General features: G+C 45.0%; 1 protein-coding gene across 1 annotated transcript in view; it reads right to left on the bottom strand.

The window, feature by feature from the left end:
- kcnip3a (Kv channel interacting protein 3a, calsenilin) overlaps positions 1-11786 on the bottom strand; it is a 52656-nt gene that overhangs the window by 21881 nt on the left and 18989 nt on the right. Inside the window, exon 2 of the mRNA XM_029638098.2 lies at positions 6530-6704. Within this exon, the coding sequence (XP_029493958.1) occupies positions 6530-6704 (175 nt within the window). The remainder of the gene's footprint in view (positions 1-6529; positions 6705-11786) is intronic.

Here is an 11786-nt window from a genome sequence, read left to right on the forward strand (position 1 = left end):
TATGCTGCTCTGTACCATCACTCATTCATATATCCTTATGTACATATTCCTTATCCCCTTACACTGTGTATAAGACAGTAGTTTTGGAATTGTTAGTTAGATTACTTGTTGGTTATCACTGCATTGTCGGAACTAGAAGCACAAGCATTTCGCTACACTCGCATTAACATCTGCTAACCATGTGTATGTGACAAATACAATTTGATTTGATTTGATTTGGATTGGAATGACAAATGGACTACACGTCTCGAATGTTCAGAAAGTTAAGCTTACGTAGCAGGAATCTTATTGACTAAAATAATTAAAATGATACAGTACTGCTGAAGTAGGCTAGCTGGCAGTGGCTGCGTTGTTGTTGTTCTATCTCTCTATAGTGCTGTTTCTTGTATTATGGTCTCTTGTTTCTTTAGAGGTTTCACTTTGTTGTCCTTTTTCTTTTCCTTTTTCTTCTGTCCTTATTTTGTCTTCCTTTCTTCTGTTAACTAGATATTTTTTGTTGTTATTCTTTGTAAGCTAGCTAGCTTCTTCCAGGAGAGTCCCTAGCAACTGCTTAGCAACAAGTAAACAATTCAGCTAGCAATTCAGCTAGCTAAGATAACTGTACAATTTTATGAAAAATAGTTACTTCTTCAAAAGCCTGTCTTTTTGGTTTGTTCCTTGTTTTGTCTTCTATTGAGTCTTGCAGTTTTCTCTTGATTTTTTCGATGTACTTCACTCTAAAAAACCATTTAAATCTCAATATATACAGGAGCTCATTTTTCAGCAGCTGCTCAATTTGGAACTCCAACACACAGCAGCAGAGAGGCTGTGACGGTAGGAGTGATGTTTTGACCAATTTGTGTTTTCGGGGTGGGTGAAAACAGAGTTGGGTGCTGTGGAATCGGTGAAGGTCACCAGAAGTGGTCTGGTGATCATTTATTATGTTTCCTCTGGTCAGAGGGAGCAGGTGCTTGTTAAGGTTTTCAGTTGAAAGAGAGGAGGACCAAAATGCAACGTGGTTATTCATAAACATCTTTAATGAAGATGAAAATACAAACAATATACCAAAAAACAATAAATGTGAAAAAACCGAAACAGCCCTATCTGGTCAACAAACACCGAGACAGAAACAATCACCCACGAAACACTCAAAGAATATGGCTGCCTAAATATGGTTCCCAATCAGAGACAACGATAAGCACCTGCCTCTGATTGAGAACCACTCTAGGCAACCATAGACTTTCCTAGACAACTCCACTAACCACAATCCCATAACCTACAAAAAAAACTAGACAAAACACACCACATAAATACCCATGTCACACCCTGGCCTGACCAAAATAATAAAAAAAACACAAAATACTAAGGCGTTAAATGAATGGAGACAAGAGAGGTGAATTGTTTTGCTCTCAAGGAAAGGGCACCATTGAGAGGAGTGATTACTTATGTACATATAGGTAGAGTTATTAGTGACTATGCATAGATAATAACAGAGAGCAGCAGCAGCGTAGAAGGGGGGAAGGGAGGCAATGCAAATAGTCTGGGTAGCCATTTGATTAGATGCTCAGGAGTCTTATGGCTTGGGGGTAGAAGCTGTTTATAAGCCTCGAGGACCTAGACCGGTTCCCGATTTCCGTTTGGTAGCAGAGAGAACAGTCTATGACTTGGGTGCTGGTGGCTTTGACAATTTTTAGAGCCTTCCTCTGACACTGCCTGGTACAGAGGTCCTGCATGTCAAGAAGCTTGGGCCCGGCGATGTACTGGGTTGTACGCACCACCCGCTGTGGTGCCTTGCGGTCAGAGGCCGAGCAGTTGCCATACCAGGCAGTGATGACACCCGTCAGGATGCTCTCGATGGTGCAGCTGTAAAACCTTTTGAGGATATGAGGACCCATGCCAAATCTTTTCAGTCTCCTGAGGGGGAATAGTTTTTGTCGTGCCCTCTTCACAACTGTCTTTGTGTGCTTGGACCATGTTAGTTTGTTGGTGATGTGGACGCCAAGGAACTTGAAGCTCTCAACCTGCTCCACTACAGCCCCGTCAATGAGAATGGGGGCGTGCTTGGTCCTCCTTTTCCTGTAGTCCACAATAATCTCCTTTGTCGTGATCACGTTGAGGTAGAGGTAGTTGTCCTTGCATCACACGGTCAGGTCTCTGACCTCCTCCCTATAGGCTATCTCATCGTTGTTGGTGATCAGGCTTACCACTGTTGTGTCATTGACAAACCTAATGATGGTGTTGGAGTCATGCCGGGCCGTGCAGTCATGAGGGAACAGGGAGTACAGGAGGGGACTGAGCACGCACCCCTGAGGGGCCCCCGTGTTGAGGATCAGCGTAGTGGATGTGTTGTTACCTACCCTTACCACCTGGGGGCGGCCCGTCAGGAAGTCCAGGATCCAGTTGCAGAGGGAGGTGTTTAGTCCCAGGGTCCTTAGTTTAGTGATGAGCTTTGTGGGCACTATGGTGTTGAACGCTGAGCTGTCGTCAATGAACAACATTCTCACATAGGTGTGCCTTTTGTCCAGGTGGGAAAGGGCAGTGTGGAGTGCAATTGAGATTGCATCATCTGTGGATCTGTTGGGGCGGTATGCGAATTGGAGTGTGTGTAGCGTTTCCAGGATGATGGTGTTGATGTGACCCATGACCAGCCTTTCACTCAGCTCCTGAAACGGATCCCAGTTTGCCCTACCAAACACACACCTGCTTACTGCATCCACTGACAACTACTCCTCCCTCTGGGCTATTATGCAAACTAGGGGGTCAAAGGATTGTTGTTAGTGTTGGACTCCTTTTAAATAAAGCCTGCATTGGGGGAGGGAGGTGGGCCAGAGCACGAAGCACTGCCCAAGACAAGTTGTAGTCTTTCAGAGACTGTGTCTGCTTGTATATTTGGCAATGAATCCGCCAATAGGAACATCGCTGAAAGAAGTCCAATAGCTCTATCGAACAAGGACAATCATATATACACCCAATTAATCTTAACTCATACCAATCCCGCTGATACAGATGACAATCACTCATTCATACTTCACCTCAGCACCGCAGGTTTAGAGACAGCCACAGCCAGGCAATTAAAATAATACTTTTTACCCACAAAGCTCATTTCTCTCCCTTTGAAATATCCCCCCCCCCTCTCTTTCCCTCTCACCCTGGGTCTCACCTGCCCACATTTCTTCTCTCATGTTGATAAAAGAAAATAAGTAGTATTCATCATCTCTCTCTCTCTCTCTCTCTCTCTCTCTCTCTCTCTCTCCCCACCTTTTCTTTTTCCATTGTCTCCTCTTTTCTCTAACTCCATCTGTCCGGGTTATTTTGAGCCAGAATGTGGTTTAGGTAACAGATCTGTAGGGTATTACGTCCCTATTTAAACTGCATGGAATTGTGAATTATGGGGATTTAGACTCTGAACTGCATTAGCCAACTTTCAAAGGGACATACTGAGTAAAGAGAGAAACGGGAGGGTAGAGAGAGAGAGAGAGGGAGAGATCTGTTTTCAAAACAACATCTTAACAGTATAGTAACAGTCATAGCAGCCCCATTTTTTAAAACTATTAGCTATCTCTTCTCTGGCATTTGGAGTTAAGAAAGAGAAGGGGGAGCAAACACTAAAAAATGCTTTCCCCGGACACCCCTAGGCTACATAACAAAGGAGGGAGAAAGAGAAAGACAGCATGGGAGCAGAGAAGGTCCGAAAAAGGAGAGAACGAAAAAGGAGAGAAAGAGAAGTACATGAGCTTGCTGATTCAGCAGTGGCAGAGAGAGTGATGAATGGATGGATGCTGTTGGAAAGACGGACAGAGGAGGACAAAGGAGGATGGGGGGATAGGTTTGCATCTAATCAATGGCACAACGGAAGGGCAGGCATACATCTAATTAATTGTAGGACGGACGGACGGACGGGTAGGCAGGCAGGCAGGCAGGCAGGCAGACAGACAGACAGACAGACAGACAGACCCAGAAGTCAGGGAGAACACCGAAAAAACGTTAATGCCATTACAAAAACGCTGACATGCATTTGTCTTGGTGTCTGTACCAGTCTTAAAAACAACAAAAACACCCACTCACTGAAGAGTGGCAATATAGTGTTGCTAATACTGACAAACTGCCGAGAGCAAGATAGACCACAAACCAGACGGGAGGAAAGACCAGAATGAGTGTTCCACCCTATAATGGATGAAGCACCCCACTGACCTGCTCAATAACATCACGCTATCTAGTCTCCCACATGTATAGGTCACTGGCCTAGAAGAGCCTGGCACTATGTTCGAGAGACACACAGAGGAAGAGATTACCTGGTGTGGGTGATCACTCCAGGTACACACTTTGATTGATTGATGCCAGCAAGCATTTTGCCTCCCTTGATAAAAAAAATAATTAATAAATAGCCAATCAGCGTTGAGCTGAGCTCAACTGTGGGTTGTCCTGCTGCAGCAAAATGCCCCCGAAGGGAGGCCAGTTTGAATTTGGCTTCAGACCAATCAAATCCCTTCTTAAGCAAAATGTCATTTTCAGAAAATCTTGTCCGTTTCTGGTCTGCTTGTGTTGATGTCCTGCAGTAGCTAGCGGCCCTGGGGATTTGGACTTGTGGTTTTGATTTAATTCTCTGTACAGGCCAATGATTATGATCTAACCACAATGTAATATGTTGTGCCACTGGCCAGAAACCATTGAAGTTCAATATGTAGCCTAGATGTCGCCTAGTAGGTTCATGTTAACTAGCTAGCTAACTTAGCTGGTTCTGTGATTCATTGTTGTCCATGCGAGGAAGTTAAACAAGCAAGCATTTTAGCTAGGTAGCCTATAACAACAAAAAGTAAAAGTCTACTGTATGACAGAGCCATAGACCGTTTTGCCAACATTTTTGAGGAGAGTGAGCAAAAAAAATTGTTTTGCTTGCAAGCACACATACACACACACACACATACATAAATCAGTACCATGGACAGCCACATGATATTTAGCAACATTGGACAATTTGTTTTATATATCTTTCAGCTTGTGTCCAGTATATTAAACTTAAGCATATATTGCCTTGTTGATTTGATTATGTTTAAATGTTTAAGTTGAAATGGTGCTAGAATAGCGCAGGCAGTGCTCCTGTTGTCTTTGTGCTGACTTGCGGTAACTCTGTGGTTCTAAATCAGTAGATGTTTAGTAACCTGTTGAAAACATTAACTTGCTTGACCATGCTACTGGTGATATAACGGTTTGTTACATGCAATAGGCTTCTGTGTATCCAGCAGATTAGAGGGACTCACGGTAGCAAACGGACCAAAGCCTATCCCGCCTCTCTATCGCCCTTTCTCTTCCCAGTCTCCCTCTCTATCTCACTGTACCTCCACCTCGCTATGTCTTTCTCTCCCCCCTCTCTATCGCCCTATCTCTTCCCAGTCTCCCTCTCTATCCCCCCTCTCTATCGCCCTTTCTCTTCCCAGTCTCCCTCTCTATCTCACTCTACCTCCACCTCGCTATGTCTTTCTCTCCCCCCTCTCTATCGCCCTTTCTCTTCCCAGTCTCCCTCTCTATCCCCCCTCACTATCGCCCTTTCTCTTCCCAGTCTCCCTCTCTATCCACCCTCTCTATCGCCCTTTCTCTTCCCAGTCTCCCTCTCTATGTCACTCTACCTCCACCTCGCTATATCTTTCTCTCCCCCCTCTCCCTCCCATTTCTCTCTTTCTCGCTCTCTCTCTCTCTGTCTCTCTCGCTTTCTCTCTCCCTCTATCTGATGTTCATGATGCTGACACAGAACACTGTGACTGTGACCACAGAAACAGAATCTATAGGATATAAGGATGTGATTCTCTCTTCCTTTTCACCTTTCACTGACTTGCTAGAATAACAGGTGGCGGTGAAGAGCCATTACAGTAAACTTCTGAGGAGACACACTCAAGGAACAGACTTCTGATAGAACAGTATGATGTGAATGCTGTACATTTAGAGACATGCAGAGGGAGAGGGAGAGGTACGCAACCAGTTGATGTTTTTAATGGCCGTTTTAGCTGTTACCAGTCTATACCAGGGCTTCCCAGACTTGGTCCTGTGGCACCCTCTGGGTGCACATTTCATTTTTGCCCTAGCACCACACAGCTGATTCAAATAATCCAAGCTTGATGATGAGTTGGTAATTTGAATCAGCTGTGTGGTGGTAAGTTAAAAACCAAAACATACACCCAGGTGGGTGGGACCAGGACCCAGTTTGGGAAACCCTGGTCTATACAAGCTTAGCCACTGAAGTGTAACTAAGAGCTCCAAAATAATGAGCACAAGAAGGGCCTTTGATTAATCAAATACAGTGTGTGTGTGAACTCTGACCCCGTGGTCAATGTTACTGGAACTGAACGTGTCGGCTCAACCAAAGGGACCAGAAGAGGTCAGGCCAGTCGATTCATGAATCAATTCCAATCCAGTTAATTAGAGTTTAAACATTTGACTACACAGTTCTCCTCCTTTATCTCCACCCCCTCTCTCCTTTCTGTCTCTGTCCCTTACCCCTCTCTCCACCTTTCCCCACTCCTCACCTTCCAGCCGCCCCCACCCTCTCCCTCCTCACCTTTGTCTGGTGTTGTCCTGCTGGTTATGATCCATTTGATCAGACAACAGTTCATCAGGGCTTTGTGTGTGAACTGGGGCTTCTGCCATTTCCCAGACTCCTTCACTCTTCCTGGACCAGGCTCTACCCCGTTGGCATCCCCCAACAGACTGCCATCCACCACCTTACCATCCTTCTAGAGAGAGAGAGAGAGAGAGAGCAAGAGAGAGAGAGAGAGAGCAAGAGAGAGGGAAAGAAGACCACATAGGGAGACAGACAGTGAATGGTTACTACTGCAGACCATTTATGATTGACATGTGCAATCACAGAGAGGCTCAATGAATCAATGAAGCAATGTAGGCTCTGTGTGGAGAGGAGAGATACAGGGTGTGCAGGCTTTAGTTCCAGCCCAGCACTAACACACCTGATTCAGCTAATCAAGATGAGTAGTCGATTAAATGAATAAGGTGTTCTAAAGCTGAGCTGTCCACATGTGAATGACTCATCAGAGACCATTCAGTGCTACCTAAATGCCATGCTCCATCTCTGAGCTCCGTAACTTATAGACTGTTATCAATTCTAATGTATTATTCTATATTATTTGTAGCCATTATTTGTAACACCACAAACCGGTGCTGGCACTAAGACCGCACTCAACCAACTGTATAAGGCCATAAGCAAACAAGAAAATGCTCATCCAGAAGAGGGGCTCCTAGTGGCCAGGGACTTTAATGCTGGCAAACGTAAATACGTTTCACCTCATTTCTACCAGCATGTCACATGTGCAACAAGAGGAAAACAAACTCTAGACAACCTTTACTCCACACAGAGATGCATACAAAGCTCTCCCTTGCCCTCCATTTGGCAAATCTGACCATAATTATATCCTCCTGATTCCTGCTTAAAAGCAAAAACTAAAGCAGATCCGGGGGGCCAGACGGATTACCAGGACCAGTACTCAAAGCATGCGTGGACCAACAGGCAAGTGTCTTCACTGACATTTTCAACCTCTCTCTGAGTCTGTAATACCTACATGTTTCAAGCAGACCACAATAGTCCCTGTGCCCAAGGAAGCGAAGGTAACCTGCCTAAATGATTACCCACCGTAGCACTCACGGCGGTAGCCATGATTGACAATTGTCAAACTCCAGTCACCCAAGTCATATACTGTTCTCTCTGCTACCGCACGGCAAGCGGTACCGGAGCGCCAAGTCTAGAACCTAAAGGCTACTTAACAGCTTCTATCCGCAAGTCATAAGACTGCTGAACAATTCATCAAATGGCCACCCGGACTATTTACATTGACCCTCACTGTTTATTATCAATGCATAGTCCCTTTACCCCTACCTACATGTATAAATTACCTCAACTAACCTGTACCCCTGCACATTGACTCGGTACCGGTACCCCCTGTATATAGCCTCGTTATTGTTATTTTATTGTGTTACATTTTTTACTTTAGTTTATTTGGTAAACATTTTCTTCACTCTTTCTTGAACTGCACTGTTGGTTATCTACACCTGTTGTATTTGGCGCAGGTGACAAATAAAGTTTGATTTGATTTGTATGGCTCATCATCAATCATTCATCAATGATGTGCTTATTAATGAAGATAATCCATCACATGCCAGCTCTAAGAACTGTGGGCTGGTCTAACACCAGAGATGAATGTAGAAGTGAATAAAGTGATGAACGCAACATGACACATTACAGGACTATAAAAAGCTACGGGGCGAAGGAGAGATGGATGGAGATGAATGGATGGTGTGTGTGTGTGTGTGTGTGTGTGTGTGTGTGTGTGTGTGTGTGTGTTTGTGTGTGTGTGTGAGAGAGAGAGAGAGAGAGAGAGAGAGAGAGAGAGAGAGAGGGGGATGGATGGATGGAGAGGGTCATTGTATCACACTCTAGTGAAAGATTCAACATGAGAACAGACAGATGAGGGGAGAGACAGAAGGATGGGTGGAACAAGAACAACGAAGGGGGCGAGAGTAAGAGGTCCAAGGCAATGTTCCCTCGAATCCCTTTGATCTGCTGAGCGCAAACTTGAATGTTGTGAAAATTCTGTGCAACTTCCAGCGCTTGTTTACAGTGAACACGGAGGCTGTACCCGCTGTGAACACTGAGGCTGTACCCACTGTGAACACTGAGGCTGTACCCGCTGTGAACACGGAGGCTGTACCCGCTGTGAACACTGAGGCTGTACCCGCTGTGAACACTGAGGCTGTACCCGCTGTGAACACTGAGGCTGTACCCGCTGTGAACACTGAGGCTGTACCCGCTGTGAACACGGAGGCTGTACCCGCTGTGAACACTGAGGCTGTACCCGCTGTGAACACTGAGGCTGTACCCGCTGTGAACACTGAGGCTGTACCCGCTGTGAACACTGAGGCTGTACCCGCTGTGAACACTGAGGCTGTACCCGCTGTGAACACTGAGGCTGTACCCGCTGTGAGTTACACTTTCAGACATTTACATTTACATTTAAGTCATTTAGCAGACGCTCTTATCCAGAGCGACTTACAAATTGGTGCCTTCACCTTATGACATCCAGTGGAACAGCCACTTTACAATAGTGCATCTAGGTCTTTTAAGGGGGGGGAGGGTGAGAAGGATTACTTTATCCTATCCTAGGTATTCCTTAAAGAGGTGGGGTTTCAGGTGTCTCCGGAAGGTGGTGATTGACTCCGCTGTCCTGGCGTCGTGAGGGAGTTTGTTCCACCATTGGGGGGCCAGAGCAGCGAACAGTTTTGACTGGGCTGAGCGGGAACTGTACTTCCTCAGTGGTAGGGAGGCGAGCAGGCCAGAGGTGGATGAACGCAGTGCCCTTGTTTGGGTGTAGGGCCTGATCAGAGCCTGGAGGTACTGAGGTGCCGTTCCCCTCACAGCTCCGTAGGCAAGCACCATGGTCTTGTAGACAGTGGTCAAGTAGGCTTCTGTGGCTTCTGTGGCTATTTGATCATAATGTAGGCCTACCAGAGTGGCCTACAATCCAAAATAATTGATGAGAAACTAACAAGAGAAAATGCATCCCATAACATTTTTAACATCTGTTCTATCATTCAGCCTACAGTAGAAGCCAAAGTGTGGTGTTCAATGTAGGCATGAGACTTTCATTATAATTCCCATACCATTATTACAGGGAATCAGACAAATAATGCTACCCTCTGCCAATTGGATACGAAGCTTATTCAAGACTCCCAACACACAACAATGCCCCTTTAAGACATACAAAAGCTCTTTAGCCGACTTGCTTTTCAAAGATGTCTAGAAATGTACACATTTTGTGCTCTTGAAGGAATCAATCACTCCCCCATTGCGGACGACAAAATATCTGTAACTGGGCTAATAACTCACTAACTAGCAAAGGATATGTAGAAATGTGCACACGTGGCTACAAGCAGCACTCACTTTGATCTCAAAACAAGCCACTCATGCTGTAAACACATGTCCAGTTCAAAGAGAATTGCACAGATCCATACAGCGTATTCAGACTCCTTAACTTTTTCCACATTTTGTTATGTTACAGCCTTATTCTAAAATGGATTCAATTATTTCCCCCCCTCATCAATCTACACACAATATCCCATAAGGACAAAGCAAAATGAGGTTTTAAGAAATGTTATCAAATTTATAAATAATTTAAAAAAAACTGAAATACCACATTTACATTAGTATTCAGAATCTTTACTCAGTACTTTGATGAAGCACCTTTGGCAGTGATGACAGCCTCCAGTCTTCTTGGGTATGACGCTATAAGCTTGGCACACATGTATATGGGGAGTTTCTCCCATTCTTCTCTACAGATCCTCTCAAGCTCTGTCAGGTTGGATGGGGAGCGTTGCTGCAAAGCTATTTTCAGGTCTTTCCAGAGATGCTTGATGGGGTTCAAGTCCGGGCTCTGGCTGGGCCACTCAAGGACATTCAGAGACGTGTCCCGAAGCCACTCCTGTGTTGTCTTGGCTATGTGCTTAGAGTCGTTGTTTTGTTGGAAAGTGAACCTTCGCCCCAGTCTGATGTCCTGAGCGCTCTGGAGCAGGTTTTGATTTGATTGATCAAGGAATCTCTGTGTACTTTGCTCCATTAATCTTTCCCTCAATCCTGACTAGTCTTCCAGTCCCTGCCACTGAAAAACATCCCCACAGCATGCTTCACCATAGGATGGTGCCAGGTTTCCTTCAGACATGAGGCTTGGCATTCAGACCGAAGAGTTCAATCTTGGTTGCATCAGAACAGAATCTTGTTTCTCATGGTCTGAGTCCTTTAGGTGCCTTTTGGCAAACTCCAAACGAGGCTCTCGTGTGGCTTTTACTGAGGAGTTGCTTCCGTCTAGCCACTCTACCATAAAGGCCTGATTGGTGGAGTGCTGTCCTTCTGGAAGGTTCTCCCATCTTCACAGAGGAACTCTGGAGCTCTGTCAGAGTGACCATCGGGTTCTTGGTCATCTCCCTGACCAAGGCCCTTCTCCTCAGATTGCTCCGTTTGGCCGGGCGGCCAGCACTAGGAAGAGCCTTGGTGGTTCCAAACTTCTTCCATTTAAGAATGATGGAGGTTAGTTTTTTTGTGTGCCTTTCCAAATCATGTCCAATCATGTCCATGTCCAAAAGTTGTAGAAATATCTCAAGGATGATCAATAGAAACAGGATGCACCTGAGCTCAATTCCGTGTCTCATAGCAAATGGTCTGAATACTTATGTAAATAAGATATTTCTGTTTTTTAAATTTGCTAACATTTCTAAAAACCTGTTTTGGCTTTGTCATTATGGGGTATTGAGTGTAGATTCATGAGAAAAAAATCGATTTAATCAATTTTAGAATAAGGCTGTAACGTAACAAAATGTGGAAGGGTCTGAATATTTTCCGAATGCACTATATATGGCAATGATCTATTTGCATATAGGCCTACTGCAGCTGTGATTGGTTTTGCGGCACTGGTCTTTGTAAAGTATGGGCTGAGTCATGTGTGTCAATGCAGTAGAATCCTACTCTGACGCGTTCTGCCTACAACAAACTCTCTTGCATAGTTCATTTTTTTTTGTATGTTGCATTGAAAGTGGTTAATATTGCATTGATTCAATTCCCACAGTAAAGGGAAACGTTGATGGCATTAACTAAGGGGGAAAACTCGAGAATGTTGAGTGAAGTTCAATCTCATGCTTTTCCGCGGGGGCTGATATTTCTTCTGGGTGGCAGTCCTGGGGGAGCTGCTCACCAGCGCACCCCCGCAGCTTAGAGGGAACATTGGTCCTAGGGTTTATGTGTGTTTCCACCGCTAACCGCT

The sequence above is a fragment of the Oncorhynchus nerka genome, linkage group LG27 (genome assembly GCF_034236695.1).
Source record: "Oncorhynchus nerka isolate Pitt River linkage group LG27, Oner_Uvic_2.0, whole genome shotgun sequence".
Lineage (NCBI taxonomy): Eukaryota > Metazoa > Chordata > Actinopteri > Salmoniformes > Salmonidae > Oncorhynchus > Oncorhynchus nerka.